At 53.1% G+C, this 22,284-nt stretch overlaps 1 protein-coding gene across 1 annotated transcript in view; it reads right to left on the bottom strand.

Annotated features, from left to right (window-relative positions):
* Positions 1 to 1,676: 1,676 nt before the first annotated feature.
* The window catches only part of LOC121274939 (carbonic anhydrase-related protein 10-like), a 95,464-nt gene continuing 74,856 nt past the window's right edge, over positions 1,677 to 22,284 (bottom strand). The window contains exons 2-9 of the mRNA XM_041182312.1: positions 18,086 to 18,306; positions 17,099 to 17,241; positions 12,783 to 12,968; positions 10,559 to 10,654; positions 7,689 to 7,761; positions 6,359 to 6,513; positions 3,752 to 3,929; positions 1,677 to 1,909 (exon numbers count right to left, since the gene is read on the bottom strand). Coding sequence (XP_041038246.1) covers positions 3,762 to 3,929; positions 6,359 to 6,513; positions 7,689 to 7,761; positions 10,559 to 10,654; positions 12,783 to 12,968; positions 17,099 to 17,241; positions 18,086 to 18,306 — 1,042 coding nt within the window. The 3' untranslated portion in view covers positions 1,677 to 1,909; positions 3,752 to 3,761. The remainder of the gene's footprint in view (positions 1,910 to 3,751; positions 3,930 to 6,358; positions 6,514 to 7,688; positions 7,762 to 10,558; positions 10,655 to 12,782; positions 12,969 to 17,098; positions 17,242 to 18,085; positions 18,307 to 22,284) is intronic.

Here is a 22,284-nt window from a genome sequence, read left to right as displayed (position 1 = left end):
CGCCTTGCCCAATCACTGCGTCCTCTTGTTTCTAAGGGGCGGTATCTCACGTGATCGACCATTGCGCTTAGCGAATCTTGCGGCACCCGCTCCTTGATGGACGTTGGCTTTGACCAATCGTATCAGTCCTACCATTTCCCTGCCCCCCCCCTTCCCCCCACGTTCCTCCATAACCCACCCTTCCTCCCTTCCGATTGGCCCAGCGGACAATTGGTAACCGGGCACCGCCTCCCTTTGTCTCTCCGCCCCAATGGGGAGCGTCGCACTGCGGATTGATGCCTCTTTGGACCAATCGGACGCTGGAGATGGGCTTCCTCTTTTTTTCCGTGGAGAGAAGTGAGGCAAGAAGGTCTTCATGAGGAAGGGGCGTGGCTTAGCATCTTCAGGTCCTCCGAACCCGTGCGCCCCCTGTATTGGAGGAGCCATCGGGAATGTTACTGCACCCACCGGCTGATGGCAGTTGGTGGCCTCCGCCGCCATCTTGTCAAGGGATTGGCCAACCCCAATAAATCCCAAACCCCATTGGCCGCGGATCGGGGGCCCTCTCGCCGGCCACGGACACCTTTTGTGTCACCGGCGCAGGGCCCTGCACCCCCTGGCGGGCGAAGCCGAGCTCCGCCTTCCACCCGGGAGGGCGCACTGCCCGCCCGGCCGACCTTTGAACCCGGCCCGGTTGGCGCCGACCGCCAACCCCCAACACCCCCCAACCCCTCCCCCTCCCCCAGCCGCTCATTCCGTCCACTGGAAGGGCCCGCCCAGCTCTGAAGCCAACCCCGCACGCGCAGGGCGGCCGGCGGTCACTCCCTCGCGCCAACCCGCGCCGCAGGGCGACCTTTGACCCCAGCGGTCACTGCAATCAGCCCTCCCCTCACCTTCCCCATCCCCCCCCCCCGCCCCACCCACCCCAACTCTGCCCGCGGGGCGACCTGTGACCCAGCGGTCACCCCCTCCCTGTAGAGGGGGTCACCCGATTATGGCCCCTAGTCTGGGTTGGAGGAGGTTACAGAGATAGGGAGGGAGGGGGTGTGAGGGAGGGATTTGAACAGGAGGGTGAGAATTGTAGGGGCTGGAGGAGGTTACAGAGATAGGGAGGGAGGGGGCGATCGGGAGGGGAGGGTGGGAGGGCGAATGAGGGGTGAGTTAGGACATGGGGGTAGGAAGCAGAGTTTGGGATGCACCGAGGGTGGGAGATGGGAGGAGGGAGAGGGGTGGGTCAGGAACGGTCTGGAGGTGGGAGAGGACTGGGACGAGGCCTTCTGCAGCCGATGAGCTGGAGGATGGCTGGAAACCTCTGAGTGAACTGGGAGATGTCGGCTGCCCATGGAGTACAGAGAATTTAATCATGTCAATGCTTCCATTGCAGGAGATTGAACTGTCCCTTTTCCAGAGTCCGTCACCCCCCACCCCCCACCCCTCCCCCACCACCTTGTGACTTCCCAAAGTGTCTCACAAACGACCAAGGACATTCCCTGAAGTAAGTTCACTCTTGTAATGTCGGAAACGCCGCAGGCAGATTGTACACAGCAAGATCCCACAAACAGCAGCGTGACCATTACCCAGATCATCTGACAGAGAAACAAAGAGACAAATAGAAATGCAGACAGACAGAGAGATAGAGAGAGAAAGAGAGAGAGTGAAAGAGACAGAAAGAGACAGAGAGAGACAGACAGAGAGAGAGAGAGAGAGAGATAGGAAGAGACACATAAAGGGGGAGAGAGAGTCGGAGATAGATGGAGAGAGAAAGAGAGGCAGAAGGAGAGAGACAGAGAGAGGGAGGGATAGAGAGGGAGAGAGTGACCCAAAGAGAATATAACCAGTATTTTGTTCCAATTAGGTTTTTCTCAATCTTGCTGGAGGGTATGTTATTGGCTGAGTCTTCCTGAAGGACGCATTAGAGCGTCAATCGGAGCTGCAAATTCATAAACACAGGGTTAGTCTCAGAGTAAATCTCCCTCTACACTGTCCCCATCAAACACTCCCAGGACAGGTACAGCACGGGGTTAGATACAGAGTAAAGTTCCCTCTACACTGTCCCCATCAAACACTCCCAGGACAGGTACAGCACGGGGTTAGATACAGAGTAAATCTCCCTCTACACTGTCTCCATCAAACACTCCCAGGACAGGTACAGCACGGGGTTAGATACAGAGTAAATCTCCCTCTACACTGTCCCCATCAAACACTCCCAGGACAGGTACAGCACGGGGTTAGATACAGAGTAAATCTCCCTCTACACCGTCCCCATCAAACACCCCCAGGACAGGTACAGCACGGGGTTAGATACAGAGTAAATCTCCCTCTACACTGTCCCCATCAAACACTCCCAGGACAGGTACAGCACGGGGTTAGATACAGAGTAAATCTCCCTCTACACTGTCCCCATCAAACACTCCCAGGACAGGTACAACACGGGGTTAGATACAGAGTAAAGCTCCCTCTACACTGTCCCCATCAAACACTCCCAGGACAGGTACTGCACGGGGTTAGATACAGAGTAAATCTCCCTCTACACTGTCCCCATCAAACACTCCCAGGACAGGTACAGCACAGGGTTAGATACAGAGTAAATCTCCCTCTACACTGTCCCCATCAAACACTCCCAGGACAGGTACAGCACGGGGTTAGATACAGAGTAAATCTCCCTCTACACTGTCCCCATCAAACACTCCCAGGACAGGTACAGCACGGGGTTAGATACAGAGTAAAGCTCCCTCTACACTGTCCCCATCAAACACTCCCAGGACAGGTACAGCACGGGGTTAGATAGAGAGTAAATCCCCCTCTACACCGTCCCCATCAAACACTCCCAGGTCAGGTTCAGCACGGGGTTAGATACAGAGTAAAACTCCTTTAACACTGTCCCCATCAAACTCTCCCAGGACAGGTACAACCCGGTGTTAGATACAGAGTAAATCTCCCTCTACACTGTCCCCATCAAAGACTCCCAGGACAGGTACAGCACGGGGTTAGATACAGAGTAAATCTCCCTCTACACTGTCCCCATCAAACACTCCCAGGACAGGTAAAGCACAGGGTTACATACAGAGTAAATCTCCCTCTACACTGTCCCCATCAAACACTCCCAGGACAGGTACAGCACGGGGTTAGATACAGAGTAAATCTCCCTCTACACTGTCCCCATCAAACACTCCCAGGACATGTACAGCACGGGGTTAGAGACAGAGTAAAGCTCCCTCTACACTGTCCCCATCAAACACTCCCAGGACATGTACAGCACGGGGTTAGAGACAGAGTAAATCTCCCTCTACACTGTCCCCATTAAACACTCCCAGGACAGGTACAGCACGGGGTTAGATACAGAGTAAATCTCCCTCTACACTGTCCCCATCAAACACTCCCAGGACAGGTACAGCACGGGGTTAGATACAGAGTAAATCTCCCTCTACACTGTCCCCATCAAACACTCCCAGGACAGGTACAGCACGGGGTTAGATACAGAGTAAATCTCCCTCTACACTGTCCCCATCAAACACTCCCAGGACAGGTACAGCACGGGGTTAGATACAGAGTAAAGCTCCCTCTACACTGTCCCCATTAAACACTCCCAGGACAGGTACAGCACGGGGTTAGATACAGAGTAAATCTCCCTCTACACTGTCCCCATCAAACACTCCCAGGACAGGTACAGCACGGGGTTAGATACAGAGTAAATCTGCCTCTACACTGTCCCCATCAAACACTCCCAGGACAGGTACAGCACGGGGTTAGATACAGAGTAAAGCTCCCTCACCGTTGAGCTGCTAGCCTGTTTGTCGTGTTGGCCTGGGGCACTTCCTGACCTTGCGATGGGGGTCCACGTTCGTTCGGAGGCTCCTGTTGTTGAGGGGCTGGACCGGTCTGTAATTCCCGCTCATACTCTGGAAGACAGCCAAGGGCTTGTCCTGACTGAGAAGCCGGAGTGAGTGCATCTGTGGGGTGACAAGTGAAGCAAGGTGAGGTTCCCAAGGAGCATAGAATATAGCCGCTGTACAACGAGGCCATTCAGCCCCTCATTCCCAGACTGGCCCTCTAAATGAGTGATCCAATTAATCCCCTCACTCCCTCCCTCCATCTCCCTATCAATGTCTAGTATCCCTATCCAGTATTTACCCGATTTCCCCTTTTTGAAAATGCCGATTGAATCTGCTTCCGCCGCCCTTTCAGGCAGTGCCTTCCAGATGACACCGACTCGCTGTGTTTAAAACTAAATCTTTCCCCCTGTCTCCCCCCCACCACCCCCCATCCCCCTCTGGTTCTTTTCCCCGATCGCCCTCAATCTGGGTGTCCCTCTGGTTCCCGACCCTCCAGCCACCGGAGACAGTTTCTCCTCATTGACCCACCCATCGCAGACCCTTCCCGATTCCAAATGCCTCGATTCGATCTCCCCCTTAACCTTCTCCGCTTCCGAGGAGAACGAGGACACCCCCCCCCACCGGCTTCTCTCTCTCTCTCTCTCCACGCCGACTGAAGTCCCTCGTTCCCCCTTCCCCAAGGGGATGGGAAACCGTTCTGGGAAATCTCCGCGCACACCCCTCTCGCCGATGCCTCAACATCATTCCAGAAGGGACATGAAGAGGTAAGCTCCTTTGGACGCCGGAGGTAATAGGAAGCTCATTCATCAGATTGGAGTTTGTGGGATCTTCCTGTGCGTGGAAGCCACTGGAAACCTTTCAAGGCATGTCTGCTGGGCATCCGGAGTTTTATCTATTCGTTCACTGGGATGTGGGCCTCTCTGGCTGGGCCCAGCATTTATTGCCCATCCCTAATTGCCCCTTGAGAAGGTGGGGGGTGAGCTGTCTTCTTGAACCGCTGCAGTCCTGTGTGGTGTAGGTACACCCACGGTGCTGTTAGGGAGGGAGTTCCAGGATTTTGTCCGTGTGGTGTAGGTACACCCACGGCGCTGTTAGGGAGGGAGTTCCAGGATTTGTCCCTGTGGTGTAGGTACACCCACGGCGCTGTTAGGGAGGGAGTTCCAGGATTTGTCCCTGTGGTGTAGGTACACCCACGGCGCTGTTAGGGAGGGAGTTCCAGGATTTGTCCCTGTGGTGTAGGTACACCCACGGCGCTGTTAGGGAGCGAGTTCCAGGATTTTATCTGTGTGGTGTAGGTACACCCACGGCGCTGTTAGGGAGGGAGTTCCAGGACTTTGTCTGTGTGGTGTAGGTACACCCACGGCGCTGTTAGCGAGGGAGTTCCAGGATTTTGTCCGTGTGGTGTAGGTACACCCATGGTGCTGTTAGGGAGGGAGTTCCAGGATTTTGTCCCTGTGGTGTAGGTACACCCGCGGCGCTGTTAGGGAGGGAGTTCCAGGATTTTGTCCGCGTGGTGTAGGTACACCCACGGCGCTGTTAGGGAGGGAGTTCCAGGATTTTGTCCGTGTGGTGTAGGTACACCCACGGCGCTGTTAGGGAGGGAGTTCCAGGATTTTGTCTGTGTGGTGTAGGTACACCCACGGCGCTGTTAGGGAGGGAGTTCCAGGATTTTGTCCGTGTGGTGTAGGTACACCCACGGCGCTGTTAGGGAGGAAGTTCCAGGATTTTGTCTGTGTGGTGTAGGTACACCCACGGCACTGTTAGGGAGGGAGTTCCAGGATTTTGACCCAGTGACAGTGAAGGAACAGCCGATATATTTCCAAGTCAGGATGAGTGAGTGGTTTGGAAGGGAACTTGCAGGTGGGGGTGTTCCCATGTGTCTGCTGCCCTTGTCCTTCTAGATGGTAGTAGTCGTGGGTTTGGAAGATGCTGTCGAAGGAGCCTTGGTGAGTTGCTGCAGTGCATCTTGTAGATGGTACACACGCTGCTGCTACTGTGCGTCGGTGGGTGGGGGGAGTGAATGTTTGTGGATGGGGGGCTGATCAAGCGGGGCTGCTTTGTCCTGGATGGTGTCGAGCTTCTTGAGTGTTCTGGGAGCTGCAACTCATCCAGGCAAGTGGGGAGTATCCCATCACACTCCTGACTTGTGCCTTGTAGATGGTGGACTGGCTTTGGGGGGAGTCAAGAGGTGAGTGACTCTCTGCAGGATTCCCAGCCTCTGACCTGCTCTTGTAGCCACAGTATTTATATGGCTGGTCCCAGTTCAGTTTCTGGTCAATGGTCACCCCCAGGATGTTGATAGTGGGGGATTCAGTGAGGGTAATGCCCATTGAACGTCAAGGGGGCGATGGTTGGATTCTCTCTTGTTGGAGATGGTCATTGCCTGACACTTGTGTGGGGTGAATGTTACTTGTGCTTTGAGTGCAGAAGGTCAGAAGGGTAAGACGATGTTGGGGTGGTGGAGAAGAAGGATTGGAGGCAAAGGCAGTCGGGGGGCAGGACGATGGGGCAGGGTAGGGAATCGAGGCGAGCGTAGGTCTGCGTACCTGCACGGAGGTGATGGTGATGTACCGATCGAGGATAATCCAAGTGACAGTCTCGTGGCACGGAGGGGTAGTCATGGAGCCTGGGTAGGTGATGAAGCCAAACGAGTCGGGGAAGAGGTGCTCCAGGTGTAACCCCCAGAGAAAGCAGGCGTCGTCTACCAGGAGGGAAACACAGGGATTACTAAAATCCAACCCACACACAACCCGCTCCCCCCCTTCCCACCCAAGACCCACATCCCCTACTGGCCTGTAGAAAATCAGCCCATCGACCGAGATAGGGAACTCGCCAGCATTTTAACTTCTGCAGCCCGGCGTTAGATACAAGAGTAAAGCACCCTCTACACTGTCCCCATCAAACACTCCCAGGACAGGTACAGCACGGGGTTCGATGCAGAGTAAAGCTCCCTCTACACTGTCCCCATCAAACACTCCCAGGACAGGTACAGCACGGGGTTAGATACAGAGTAAATCTCCCTTTACACTGTCCCCATCAAACACTCCCAGGACAGGTACAGCATGGGGTTAGATACAGAGTAAATCTCCCTTTACACTGTCCCCATCAAACACTCCCAGGACAGGTACAGCACGGGATTAGATACAGAGTAAATCTCCCTCTACACTGTCCCCATCAAACACTCCCAGGACAGGTACAGCACGGTGTCAGATACAGAGTAAATCTCCCTCTACACCGTCCCCATCAAACACTCCCAGGACAGGTACAGCACGGGGTTAGATACAGAGTAAAGTTCCCTCTACACTGTCCCCATCAAACACTCCCAGGACAGTTACAGCACGGTGTAAGATACAGAGTAAATCTCCCTCTACACCGTCCCCATCAAACACTCCCAGGACAGGTACAGCACGGTGTCAGATACAGAGTAAATCTCCCTCTACACCGTCCCCATCAAACACTCCCAGGACAGGTACAGCACGGGGTTAGATACAGAGTAAAGTTCCCTCTACACTGTCCCCATCAAACACTCCCAGGACAGGTACAGCACGGTGTCAGATACAGAGTAAATCTCCCTCTACACCGTCCCCATCAAACACTCCCAGGACAGGTACAGCACAGGGTTAGATACAGAGTAAAGCTCGCTCTACACTGTCCCCATCAAACACTCACAGGACAGGTACAGCACGGGGTTAGATACAGAGTAAAGCACCCTCTACACTGTCCCCATCAAACACTCCCAGGACAGGTACAGCACAGGGTTAGATACAGAGTAAAACTCCCTCTACACTGTACCCATCAAACACTCCCAGGTTGCAGAGTGGGTGAGAACATGTCTGGCCCCGTTACCCCTGTATCTATTCAGTTTGTGAGTTTTACTTTTGTATGAAATCCTGGTGATCATTTCCCGGCTTAACATCCGGTTCAGGAATGGATTCGGAATGTCGTCTATCTGTAGAGAGAGTGAATAATGGAGAGAGAGAGAAAGACAGAGCGAGAGACAGACAAAGAGAGAGACGGAGAGAGAGAGACAGACAGAGAGAGGGAGAGACACACAGAGACAGAGAGAGAGTGTTCGAGAGAGAGAGAGAGACAGAGATAGAGACAGAGATAGAGAGAGACAGAGGGAGAGACACAGAGAGATAGAGAGACAGAGAGAGAGAGAGACAGAGAAAGCAAGACAGAGAGAGAGAGACACAGAGAGAGTGAGAGACAGAGAGAGAGAGACAGAGAAGGAGAGACAAAGAAAGAGAGACAACGAGAGAAAGAGACAGAGAGAGAGACAGAGATAGTGGGACAGAGAGAGAGAGAGACAGAGAAAGAGAGAGACAGAGAGAGAGGATGACAGAGCAAGGGAGACAGAGAGAGAAGGAGACCACAAGAGAGTCAGACAAAGAGAGAGAGAAAAACGGAAGGAGAAAGACAGAGCCAGAGGGATAGAGAGAGACAGAAAGAGACAGAGGCAGAGATAGAGAGACAGAGGGAGCGTGACAGAGAGAGATGGACAGAGAGAGACAGAGACACAGAGGGGGACAGAGTGAGAGACAGAGAGAGAAAGACAGAGGGAGAGAGACAGAGAAAGCCAGAGAGAAGGTAAAAGACAGAGAGTGAGAGAGAGATTGGGTGTGACAGAAACACAGAGGGAGAGAGAGATGGACAGAGATAAGACCACAGTGTTAATATGTGACTTTGCTAATACTTGTAAATGTTTATTATCTTTGCAATTTACAACCATAATGTCGATAAGCAGACAGGGAGTAAGTCTGATTGAGGATTATACAAGGCTAGGTGGGCAGGAAAGCTGTGGGGAGGACACCGAGAGTCCGGAAAGAGATTTGGACAGGGCGCGGAGCGAGTGGGATAGAACATGGGAGAATGTCCACATCGACAGGAAGAACAGAAAAGCAGGATATGATCTAAACGGAGAGAGATCGCAAGGCTCTGCGGTGCAGAGGGATCTGGGTGTCCAGGTGCATGAATCAGGGAAAGTTAGTACGCAGATGCAGCAAGTGATTCGGGAGGCAAATGGCCTTTATTGCGAGGGGGATGGTGTATAAAAGCCGGGGAGTCTCGCTCCAAGTGTACAGGGCACTGGGGAGTCCGCACCTGGAGCGCGGTGGACAGTTTCAGTCTCCTGACTTAAGGAGCGACAGACTCGCTATTGGAGGCCGTGGGGAGAAGGTTCACTGGGCTGATTCCCGGGATGAATGGGGGGGAGGGGAGTTGTGTGAGAGGCCGAGCGGGACGGGGCTGATATTCGTCCGGAGTTCAGAAGAACGAGAGGTGATCTCGCTGGAATGGATCAAATTTGGAGAGGGGGTTGGTTGACAGGCACGATGTCGAGGGGCTGTTTCCTCTCACCCGGCGCTGGCTGGAGAGTCCAGAATGAGGGGGGTGGGCGAGGGGAGGGGGTCACAGTCCCAGGGAAAAGGGGTCGGCCATTTCGGACTGAGACAGGGAGAGATTTCTCCGCTCGGGGGGAGGTGAATCTCTGGGACTCTCCACCCCAGACAGCTGCGGACGCTCAGCCGGCGAGTCTACTGGAGACGGGGGAGAGGTGGGAGAGAGCCTCGAGAGCGGAGGGAGCAGAGGGGAGAGAGCGGGAGAGCGGGGGGGTCAAGGGGAGAGAGCGGGGAGTTGAGGGGAGAGAGCAGGAGAGCGGGAATCTGAGGGGAGAGAGCAGGAGAGCGGGGGTTCGAGGGGCAGAGCGGGAGAGCAGCGGGGTCAAGGGGAGAGAGCGGGGAGTTGAGGGGAGAGAGCAGGAGAGTGGGAATCTGAGGGGAGAGAGCAGGAGAGCGGGGGTTCGAGGGGCAGAGCGGGAGAGCAGCGGGGTCAAGGGGAGAGAGCGGGGAGTTGAGGGGGGAGAGAGCAGGAGAGCGGAAAGTTGAGGGGAGAGAGCAGGAGAGTGGGGGGTTCGAGGGGGGAGAGTGGGAGAGCAGCGGGGTCAAGGGGAGAGCGGGGAGTCGCGGGGAGATAGTGGGAGAGCGGGGGTGTCGAGGGGGGAGAGCGAGGGGAGAGAGCGGCAGAGCGGCGGGGGTCGAGGGAGAGGATTGGATGCAATGGTGTTGAATGAAGGTGGGCAACCAAGTTCAAGAGGGGCTGAATGGCCTCCTCCTGTTTCAGACGTTCTTATCAAGTAACATGGTGTGTACAGTGCACAACAAAACATCTCTGACAGTGCAGCACTCCCTCAGTACTGACCCTCTGACAGTGCAGCACTCCCTCAGTACTGACCCTCTGACAGTGCAGCACTCCCTCAGTACTGACCCTCTGACAGTGCAGCACTCCCTCAGTACTGACCCTCTGACAGTGCAGCCCTCCCTCAGTACTGGCCCTCTGACAGTGCAGCACTCCCTCAGTACTGACCCTCAGATAGTGCGGCACTCCCTCAGTACTGACCCTCTGACAGTGCAGCGCTCCCTCAGTACTGGCACCGGGGGGAGTGTCGGCCTGGATTATGGAACTCAAATCCTAGAGTATATACATCTCCCTCCGACAGTGCAGCACTCCCTCAGTACTGGCACCGGGGGGAGTGTCGGCCTGGATTATGGAACTCAAATCCTAGAGTATATACATCTCCCTCCGACAGTGCAGCACTCCCTCAGTACTGGCACCGGGGCGAGTGTCGGTTTGGATAAAGCAGCATGTGTATCTGGTCGGTGAGAGAGCTGGATGGACGGACTGAAGATGGGAACTAATTCAAAATTGTGCCACAGAATTGGAAGAACAGATTTAAGACACAGATTCACCTTAGCGAACAAAGATATGATCATTAACCCATTTGGAGAATGTGAGGCTTCAGACAGGTTGTTGTGAAGGTGAACATTGTAGTGAATCAACTGAATCTGAAGGAATTAGAAAAGATATCATTAATTCAACAGAGATCAAGCCTCAAGCCCCAATATTTCATCAGGTTAAATAACTCAGGGCACCCTGTTCCCCTATCGGAGGGAGGGAGGGGGATTAACCCTCTCACCCACCTCTCCCCCCATTTACACTCAAACACCGGGCAGCCTGATCCCCTATCGGAAGGGGGATTAACCCCCACTTTGTGGGATATGAGGAGAAAGTGGGGATTGAGGGAGATGGGGAGAAGGTGGGTAGGTGGGGATTGAGGGAGGGGGGAGAAAGTGGGTAGGTGGGGATTGAGGGAGACGGGGAGAAGGTGGGTAGGTGGGGATTGAGGGAGACGGGGAGAAGGTGGGTAGGTGGGGATTGAGGGAGACGGGGAGAAGGTGGGTAGGTGGGGATTGAGGGAGACGGGGAGAAGCTGGGTAGGTGGGGATTGAGGGAGACGATGGGTAGTTGGGGATTGAGGGAGACGGGGAGAAGCTGGGTAGGTGGGGATTGAGGGAGACGATGGGTAGTTGGGGATTGAGGGAGACGGGGAGAAGGTGGGTAGGTGGGGATTGAGGGAGACGGGGAGAAGGTGGGTAGGTGGGGATTGATGGAGACAGGGTGAAGTTGGGTAGGTGGGGATTGAGGGAGACGGGGAGAAGGTGGGTAGGTGGGGATTGAGGGAGATGGGGAGAAGGTGGGTAGGTGGGGATTGAGGGAGACGGGGAGAAGGTGGGTACGTGGGGATTGAGGGAGACGGGGTGAAGGTGGGTAGGTGGGGGATTGAGGGAGACGGGGAGCAGGTGGGTAGGTGGGGATTGAGGGAGACGGGGAGAAGGTGGGTAGGTGGGGATTGAGGGAGACGGGGAGAAGGTGGGTAGTTGGGGATTAAGGGAGACGGGGAGAAGCTGGGTAGGTGGGGATTGAGGGAGACGATGGGTAGTTGGGGATTGAGGGAGACGGGGAGAAGCTGGGTAGGTGGGGATTGAGGGAGACGATGGGTAGTTGGGGATTGAGGGAGACGGGGAGAAGCTGGGTAGGAGGGGATTGAGGGTGACGGGGAGAAGGTGGGTAGGTGGGGATTGATGGAGACAGGGTGAAGTTGGGTAGGTGGGGATTGAGGGAGACGGGGAGAAGGTGGGTAGGTGGGGATTGAGGGAGACGGGGAGAAGGTGGGTAGGTGGGGATTGAGGGAGACGGGGAGAAGGTGGGTAGGTGGGGATTGAGGGAGAAGGTGGGCAGGTGGGGATTGAGGGAGACGATGGGTAGTTGGGGATTGAGGGAGACGGGGAGAAGCTGGGTAGGTGGGGATTGAGGGAGACGGGGAGAAGGTGGGTACGTGGGGATTGAGGGAGACGGGGTGAAGGTGGGTAGGTGGGGGATTGAGGGAGACGGGGAGAAGGTGGGTAGCTGGGGATTGAGGGAGACGGGGAGAAGGTGGGTAGGTGGGGATTGAGGGAGACGGGGTGAAGGTGGGTAGGTGGGGATTGAGGGAGACGGGGAGAAGGTGGGTAGGTGGAGATTGAGGGAGACGGGGAGAAGGTGGGTACGTGGGGATTGAGGGAGACGGGGTGAAGGTGGGTAGGTGGGGGATTGAGGGAGACGGGGAGAAGGTGGGTAGCTGGGGATTGAGGGAGACGGGGAGAAGGTGGGTAGGTGGGGATTGAGGGAGACGGGGTGAAGGTGGGTAGGTGGGGATTGAGGGAGACGGGGAGAAGGTGGGTAGGTGGAGATTGAGGGAGACGGGGAGAAGGTGGGTAGGTGGGGATTGAGGGAGACGGGGTGAGAGGTGGGTAGGTGGGGATTGAGGGAGACGGGGAGAAGGTGGGTAGGTGGGGATTGAGGGAGACGGGGTGAAGGTGGCTAGGTGGGGATTGAGGGAGACGGGGTGAAGGTGGGTAGGTGGGGATTGAGGGAGAAGGTTGGCAGGTGGGGATTGAGGAAGACGATGGGTAGTTGGGGATTGAGGGAGACGGGGAGAAGGTGGGTAGGTGGGGATTGAGGGAGACGGGGTGAAGGTGGGTACGTGGGGATTGAGGGAGATGGGGGGAAGGTGGGTTAGTTTTGATTGTGATTGGGTGGTTTGTAGGGATTTCCCCTTTTCAGGTTGGGATTTCCTGGCCCAAGTCTTCGTACCTCTGCCGGGAAGGGTGATCCATCGATCAGGTGCTCTGAACCGATTGTGTCGACGCTCCCAAAGTGAATCCGAATCTCCTCCAGCCGGAAAGAGTAGGATAGGGGCCCCCCTGATATATTCACCAACTGGTCTGGTTCTAATCGGAGGGAGACATAGCGTCCTGTGTTATACATAATGCCAGAGATCTGAGAGAGAGAGGGAGAGTTAGAGTGAGTGGGATGGAGGCAAAGAGAGAGAGAGAAATAGATAGAGGGAGAGATAGAGACAGAGAGCGGGAGAGAGAGAGACAGACAGAGACAGAGAGGGAGAGGGAGAGAGACAGAGACAGAGACAGGAATAGAGAGACCGAGAGGTAGAGAGAGGGAAATAGACAGAGTGAGAGAGAGAGAGAGAGAGACAAGGACAGAGAGACAGATAGGGAAATAAAGAGAGAGAGAGACAGAGAAATACAGAGATAGAGAGAGAAATAGGGGGAGAGAGGCAGAGAGAGAAAGTGAGAGAGAGGCCGAGTAATAGAGAGTGAGAGAAAGAGAGAGAGAGACAGAGAAATAGAGAGACAGAAGGAAAGAGAGACAGAGACAATGATGGAGAGAGAGATGCAGAGAGAGCAAGACGGTAAGAGAGAGACAGAGAAAGAGAGGTAGAGAAATAGGGAGACAGAGTGAGAGAGAGGTGGAGAGACAGAAGTAGAGAGAGACAGAGAGAGAAAGGGACAGGAGACAGAGAGAGAGAAAGGAATGAGAGAGATAGAAATAGCAACTGAGAGAGAGAGCGACAGACATATAGTGACACAGAGAGAGAGAGGCAGAGAAATAGAGACAGACAGTGAGAGACGGAGAGAGATACACACAGAGAGAGAGAGAGAGAGAGAGAAAAAGAGACAGGCAGAGAGATAGAGTGAGAGAGAGAAAGTGAGTCAGAGAGAGACAGAGAAATAGAGAGAGGGGGAAAGAGGGAGAGACAGAAGGGGAGAGATGTAGACAGAGAAATAGAGTGAGAGAAAGGGACAGTAGACAGGGAGACAGAGAGAAAGAGAGACAGAGAGACAGCGACAGAGAGAGAGACAGAGAGACAGACAGAGAGAGAGAGACAGAGAGAGAGAGAGAGAGACAGAGACAGAGAGAGAGAGACAGAGAGAGAGACAGAGAGAGAGTGAGAGAGAGACAGAGAGAGAGAGAGACAGAGACAGAGAGACAGAGAGACAGAGAGAGAGAGAGAGAATGTGGAGATGGTTATTCCCGGGATGAAGGGGGTTTGTCTGATGGGGGAAAGGTTGAGCAGGTCGGGCCCTGTCCCCATTGGAGTTTAGAAGAATGAGAGGTGATCTTATTGACACAGATCGTATCCTGAGGGGAGGGGAGGGTGGAGGCTGAGGGGATGTTTACCCCCCCTCGTGGGGGGTATCTAGAACGAGGTGGGGTGGGAGGGAGGGAGACACAGTTTCAGAACGAGGGGGTCTCCAGTTGAAGACGGAGACGAGGAGGAATTTCTTCTCTCCGAGGGTGGTCAGTCTGTGGAATTCTCTCCCCACCACCCCCCCCACCCAGAGAGCAGTGGGGGCCGGGACGTTGAATATATTCGAGGTTGCGTTAGACAGGTTTCTGATTGACATGGGGTGGGGGGAGGCGAGGGTTATGGTGCGGGTGGGAGGACAGACAGGAGAGTGGAGCTGAGACCACAATCGGATCAGACACCATCTTATCGAATGGGGGGTAGCAGGCTCGAGGGGCTGAATGGCCCTCTCCTATTTCTAATTTGTAACTTCGTATAAGGGAGAGAGACAGAGAGAAAGAAAAACAGAGATAGAGAGGGGGAATGAAAGACAGAGATGGAGAGAGAGAGAGAGAGTTGGAGAGAGAGGTCAGATTGACACATGGATGTTGAGTGGGCAGAGTGAGACACACCTTGTGGTGTACAATCTGCTACCAGCTCTCAAACAGTGCCCAGAACCTGCAGCACAATTCACAAATCAAGGTGACTGTGTGTGTGAGAGTGAGTGTGAATGTGTGTGTGAGTGTGAATGTGTGTGTGTGAGGGATTGTTTGTGAGGGTGTGTGTCTGAGAGAGTGAGTGTGAATGTGTGTGTGAGTGTGAATGTGTGTGTGTGAGGGATTGTTTGTGAGAGTGTGAGTGTGTGTGTGAGAGAATGTATGTGTGTGAGGGATTGTTTGTGAGAGTGTGCGTGTGTATGTGTGAGTGTGAATGTGTGTGTGTGAGGGATTGTTTGTGAGAGTGTGCGTGTGTATGTGTGAGTGTGAATGTGTGTGTGTGAGGGATTGTTTGTGAGAGTGTGCGTGTGTATGTGTGAGTGTGAATGTGTGTGTGTGAGGGATTGTTTGTGAGAGTATGAGTGTGTGTGAGTGTGAATGTGTGTGTGTAAATGTGTGTGAGAGATTGTTTGTGAGAGTGTGAGTGTGCGAATGTGTGTGTGTGTGTGAGAATGTGTGTGAGAGAGTGTGAATGTGTGTGTGAGTGTGAATGTGTGTGTGTGAGGGATTGTATGTGAGAGTGTGAGTGTGTGTGTGTGAGAATGTGTGTGTGAGAGAGTGAGTGTGAATGTGTGTGTGTGAATGTGTGTGTGTGTGAGTGTGAATGTGTGTGTGAGAGAGTGAGTGTGAATGTGTGTGTGTGTGAATGTGTGTGTGTGTGAGTGTGAATGTGTGTGTGAGTGTGAATATGTGTGTGTGAGGGATTGTTTGTGAGAGTGTGAATGTGTGTGTGTGTGAGAATGTGTGTGTGAGTGTGAATGTGTGTGTGTGAGGGATTGTTTCTGAGAGTGTGTGTGTGTGTGAGAATGTGTGTGTGTGTGAGAGTGAGTGTGAATGTGTGTGTGAGTGTGAATGTGTGTGTGTGAATGTGTGTGTGAGTGTGAATGTGTGTGTGTGAGGGATTGTTTGTGAGAGTGTGAGTGTGTGTGAGAATGTGTGTGAGTGTGAATGTGTGTGTGTGAATGTGTGTGTGTGTGTGTGTGTGTGAATGTGTGTGTGAGTGTGAATGTGTGTGTGAATGTGTGTGTGTGTGTGTGAATGTGTATGTGAGTGTGAATGTGTATGTGTGTGAATGTATATGTGTGTGAATGTGTGTGTGTGAGTGTGAATGTGTATGTGAGTGTGAGTGTGAATGTGTGAATATGTGTGTGTGAATGTGTGTGTGTGTGTGAGTGTGAATGTGTGTGTGTGAGGGATTGTTTGTGAGAGTATGAGTGTGTGTGTGTGTGAGAGTGAGTGTGAATGTGTGTGTGTGTGTGTGTGAGAGTGAATGTGTGTGTGTGTGAGTGAATGTGTGTGTGTGTGTGAGTGCTTGTGAGAGAGTCAGGGAGAAAATGAGAGAGGGAAGGGGAGAAAGAGTGAGAGAGACAGAGAGAAAGAGCAGGAGACAGATAGAGGTAGAGAGAGAGAGAGAGAAAGAGGGAAGAGAGAATGAGGGGGAGACAGAGAGATTGAGAACGAGTGAGAGAGAGAGAGGTGGGGGGGGAGTGAGTGTATAAACATGGGTTAGTGACTCAAGCTCTTGATAGGCACCAAAGACGGAGAGAATCTGCCTTTAATCAAGGTTTCTGCTCTCTCTGTCTCTCTCTTTCTCTCTCTCTCTTTCTCTCTCTCTCTGTCCTTCTCTCCCTCTGTCTCTGTCTATGTCTCTCTCTCCCTCTGTCTCTCACTCTGTTTCTCCTTCTCTCCATCTCTCTTTCTCAATGTCTCTGTCTCTCTCTCTCTTTCTCTGTCTCTCTGTCTCTGTCTCTGTCTCTCTTTATGTCCCTCTCTCTCTGTCCCTCTCTCTCTGTCCCTCTCTCTGTCTTTCTCTCTGTCTCTCTCTCTCTGTCTCTCTCTGTCTCCCTCTCTCTGTCCTTCTCTCTCTTCCTCTGTCTCTCGCTCTCTGTCTCTCTCTCTGTTTCTCCTTCTCTCCATCTCTTTCTGTCTCTCTCTCCCTCTGTATCTGTCTCTCTCTCTGTCTCTCTCTTTCTCTCTCTTTCTCTCTGTCTCTCACTCCCTCTGTCTCTCTGCCTCTGTCTCTCTCTCTCTCTGTCTCTCTTTGTCTCTGTCTCTCTGTCTCTGTCTCTTTGTCTCTTTGTCTCTCTCTTTGTCTCTCTCTCTTTGTCTCTCTCTCTTTGTCTCTGTCTCTCTCTATGTCTCTCTCTCTCTCTCTGTCTCTCTCTCTCTCTATCTCTGTCTCTCTCTCTTTCTCCATCTCTCTCTACATCTCTCTCTACATCTCTTTCTACATCTCTCTCTCACTCTGTCTTGAACTCAGGTCCTAGGTAGCAAGATTCCTGGACAGAGTGTCAGGGTTATCTTGCAGATCCCTCTCCAGCAAATACCGTCCTGCCAGGAGTCCTGAGCCGCAGGGGTTTGAGGAAAGGGTCGAATATGACAGAACTCGCATTGACATCAAGGGGTGACTGTCTCTTTCCAATAGAGCACATCCTCCATGCTGTGTTAACCAGACCCCAGAAAGGAGGACCTGCGGACAGGGAGAAGAGGGAGCAGTTACAGCACGGGGTTAGATACAGAGTAAATCTCCCTCTACACCGTCCCCATCAAACACTCCCAGGACAGGTACAGCACGGGGTTAGATACAGAGTAAATCTCCCTCTACACTGTCCCCATCAAACACTCCCAGGACAGGTACAGCACGGGGTTAGATAAAGAGTAAATCTCCCTCTACACCGTCCCCATCAAACACTCCCAGGACAGGTACAGCACGGGGTTAGATAAAGAGTAAATCTCCCTCTACACTGTCCCCATCAAACACTCCCAGGACAGGTACAGCACGGGGTTAGATACAGAGTAAATCTCCCTCCACACTGTCCACATCAAACACTCCCAGGACAGGTACAGCACGGGGTTAGATACAGAGTAAATCTCCCTCTACACTGTCCCCATCAAACACTCCCAGGACAGGTACAGCACGGGGTTAGATACAGAGTAAAGCTCCCTCTACACCATCCCCATCAAACACTCCCAGGACAGATACAGCACGGGGTTAGATACAGAGTAAATCTCCCTCTACACTGTCCCCATCAAACACTCCCAGGACAGGTACAGCACGGGGTTAGATACAGAGTAAAGCTTCCTCTACACTGTCCCCATCAAACACAACCAGGACAGGTACCGCACGGGGTTAGATACAGAGTAAAGCTCACTCTACACTGTCACCATCAAACACTCCCAGGACAGGTACAGCACGGGGTTACATACAGAGTAAAGCTCACTCTACACTGTCACCATCAAACACTCCCAGGACAGGTACAGCACGGGGTCAAATACAAAGTAAAGCTTGGAAGTGAGATGTTCCTTTCACATACTTGGCACGAAACCTCCTCCTACAGCCTCTTTGTAAGACCACCAGTCATCGTGCGATGTTGCTCTCGCGAATTCACCTGAGGGATGGAGAACGAGATGGTCTGAGTTAAGTCGTGGAAGGGGACGATGGAACAGCAAGAGTGGTTTGGAGAGTTTGAATCCCCCTGGGGAACGGAGTTCGAGAAATCCGCTCTCAGTCGAAGTGACCCAAACGCTGGTGTCACTGGAAGAGAAACCCAATTTGGAAACCGAACTTGCCTTTCATCTCACGGGGCCCCGGGACAGTGAGGAGCCTGCCCACCCCAACTCCATCGACCTGAGAGTATATACATCTCCCTCCGACAGTGCAGCACTCCCTCAGTACTGGCACCGGGGGGAGTGTCGGCCTGGATTATGGGGCTCAAATCCTAGAGTATATACATCTCCCTCCGACAGTGCAGCACTCCCTCAGTACTGGCACCGGGGGGAGTGTCGGCCTGGATTATGGAGCTCAAATCCTAGAGTAGATATGTCTTGGAAATGTCCACCTTGTTGCTTGAGGGAGTTGACAGGCCCTTCCAGCGTCTGTAGGTAACTCGGGAGAAGACATGCCACCCTTGGCCTCGTTGGCCATATTCTCCGAATCCCCTGAATATGCTTTCAGTGTTTGAGATGTCAGGGTCGGTAATGGTCTCTGGGCCCATGTGAAACAACACCGACAATTAGTGTCACTTAGATCTGGTTCGCTTCATAGATTCGAGCTGATCCAAGTGTCCGCACAGGGTTGTGTGATCTTCCATCAGAAGAAGCAAGACTTCTGATTGGCAGCCAGTCTGATCCTAACATTGGATCCCCAGTCTAGAACCAGTCAATAACAGGAGACAATGAATCCACCCACTCATTGAATCAACTAAGTAAATCCCAGGCGACCATCCCAATCAAAATTAACCCCTTCCCGTTCACTCCCACTGTACACAATCCCAGTCCCAAACCCCTTCCCGTTCACTCCTACTGTACACAATCCCAATGGACCCAAACCCCTTCCCGTTCACTCCCACTGTACACAATACCAATGGACCCAAACCCCTTCCCGTTGACTCCCACTGTACACAATAAAAATCCCAAACCCCTTCCCGTTCACTCCCACTGTACACAATCCCAATGGACCCAAACCCCTTCCCATTCACTCCTACTGTACACAATCCCAATCCCAATCCCCTTCCTGTTCACTCCCACTGTACACAATCCCAATGGACCCAAACCCCTTCCCATTCACTCTCACTGTACACATTCCCAATGGATCCAAACCTCTTCCCTTTCACTCCTACTGTACACAATCCCAATCCCAATCCCCTTCCTGTTCACTCCCACTGTACACAATCCCAACGGACCCAAACCCCTTCCCATTCACTCCTACTGTACACAATCCCAATGGACCCAAACCCCTTCCCATTCACTCCTACTGTACACAATCCCAATCCCCTTCCTGTTCACTCCCACTGTACACAATCCCAACGGACCCAAACCCCTTCCCATTCACTCTCACTGTACACAATCCCAATGGACCCAAACCCCTTCCCATTCACTCCCATGGTACACAATCCCAATCCCAAACTCCTTCCCGTTCACTCCCACTGTACACAATTCCAATCCCAAACCCCTTCCCGTTCACACCCACTGTACACAATCCCAATCCCAAACCCCTTCCCGTTCACTCCCACTGTACACAATCCCAATGGACCCAAACCCCTTCCCGTTCACTCCCACTGTACACAATCCCAATGGACCCAAACCCATTCCCGTTCACTCCCTCAGTACACAATCCCAATGGACCCAAACCCCTTCCCTTTCACTCCCACTGTACACAATCCAAATGGAACCAAACCCCTTCCTGTTCACTCCCACTGTACACAATCCCAATGGACCCAAACCCATTTCCGTTCACTCCCACTGTACACAATCCCAATGGACCCAAACCCCTTCCCGTTCACTCCCACTGTACACAATCCCAATGGCCCCAAACCCCTTCCCGTTCACTCCCACTGTACACAATCCCAATCCCAAACCCCTTCCCATTCACTCCCACTGTACACAATCTCAATCCCAAACCCCTTCCCATTCACTCTCACTGTACACAATCCCAATGGACCCAAACCCCTTCCCATTCACTCCCATGGTACACAATCCCAATCCCAAACCCCTTCCCATTCACTCCCACTGTACACAATTCCAATCCCAAACCCCTTCCCGTTCACACCCACTGTACACAATCCCAATCCCAAACCCCTTCCCGTTCACTCCCACTGTACACAATCCCAATGGACCCAAACCCCTTCCCTTTCACTCCCACTGTACACAATCCCAATGGACCCAAACCCCTTCCTGTTCACTCCCACTGTACACAGTCCCAATGGAACCAAACCCCTTCCCCTTCACTCCCACTATACACAATCCCAATGTACCCAAACCCATTTCCGTTCACTCCCACTGTACACAATCCCAATCCCAAACCCCTTCCCATTCACACCCACTGTACACAATCCCAATGGACCCGAACCCCTTCCCGTTCACACCCACTGTACACAATCCCAATGGACCCGAACCCCTTCCCGTTCACTCCCACTTTACACAATCCCAATCCCAATCCCTTTCCCGTTCACTCCCACTGTACACAATCCCAATCCCAAACCCCTTCCCATTCACTCCCACTATACACAATCCCAATGGGCCCAAACCCCTTCCCATTCACTCCCACTGTACACAATCCCAATGGACCCAAACCCCTTCCCGTTCACTCCCACTGTACACAATCCCAAAGGACCCAAACCCCTTCCCGTTCACTCCCACTGTACACAATCCCAATCCCAAACCCCTTCCCATTCACTCCCACTGTACACAATCCCAATGGACCCAAACCCCTTCCCGTTCACTCCCACTGTACACAATCCCAATGGGCCCAAACCCCTTCCCGTTCACTCCCACTGTACACAATCTCAATCCCAAACCCCTTCCCGTTCACTCCCACTGTACACAATCCCAATGGACCCAAACCCCTTCCCGTTCACTCCCACTGTACACAATCCCAATGGACCCAAACCCCTTCCCGTTCACTCCCACTGTACACAATCCCAATGGACCCAAACCCATTCCCGTTCACTCCCACTGTACACAATCCCAATGGACCCAAACCCCTTCCCGTTCACTCCCACTTTACACAATCCCAATCCCAATCCCTTTCCCGTTCACCCCCTCTGTACACAATCCCAATCCCAATCCCCTTCCCGTTCACTCCCACTTTACACAATCCCAATCCCAATCCCTTTCCCGTTCACCCCCTCTGTACACAATCCCAATCCCAATCCCTTTCCCGTTCACTCCCTCTGTACACAATCCCAATCCCAAACCCCTTCCCGTTCACTCCCACTGTACACAATCCCAATCCCAAACCCCTTCCCGTTCACTCCCACTGTACACAATCCCAATGGACACAAACCCCTTCCCGTTCACTCCCACTGTACACAATCCCAATCCCAAACCCCTTCCCATTCACTCCCACTGTACACAATCCCAATGGACCCAAACCCCTTCCTGTTCACTCCCACTGTACACAATCCCAATCCCAAACCCCTTCCCCTTCACTCCCACTGTACACAATCCCAATCCCAAACCCCTTCCCATTCACTCCCACTGTACACAATCCCAATGGACCCAAACTGCTCACCTGATCTCTCTCTCTCTCTCTCTCTCTCTCTTGCCCTCTACCCCGTCCCACTATCTGTCTTTATGTCTGCCCCTGGTTCTGTCTATGAATCTCTCACTCTCACTCACTCTGACATGACAATTATCGTGCCCGTTTTATGGGGATCTCTCGCTCCCTGAAAGATCATCCCCATGAGGGTTGGCTCCATTTCAGGTGCACAGTGAGATCCCATTGGCATGCTCTCGGAAGAGAGGCACTGCAGCCTGACACAAAAATTCCTGTCCCACAAGCGCTTCTGAATGTCGTAGGGTCTATCCATCTGTTCCCCAAAGTGTCCAACTGCGCCTTCATCAAACACACCACAGGGGGAGAAGCTGCTGCCCAGTGTTAGGTCATCATCACAAACACCGTCCCATCTAGCAGCATCCAGAATTAGCCCCGCAACACTGTCCCCGTCAAACACTCCCAGGACAGGTACAGCACGGGGTTAGATACAGAGTAAAGCTCCCTCTACACCGTCCC

The sequence above is a fragment of the Carcharodon carcharias genome, assembly GCF_017639515.1.
Source record: "Carcharodon carcharias isolate sCarCar2 chromosome 39 unlocalized genomic scaffold, sCarCar2.pri SUPER_39_unloc_15, whole genome shotgun sequence".
NCBI classification, from domain to species: domain Eukaryota; kingdom Metazoa; phylum Chordata; class Chondrichthyes; order Lamniformes; family Lamnidae; genus Carcharodon; species Carcharodon carcharias.
This window is presented reverse-complemented; position numbering and strand designations above follow the sequence as displayed.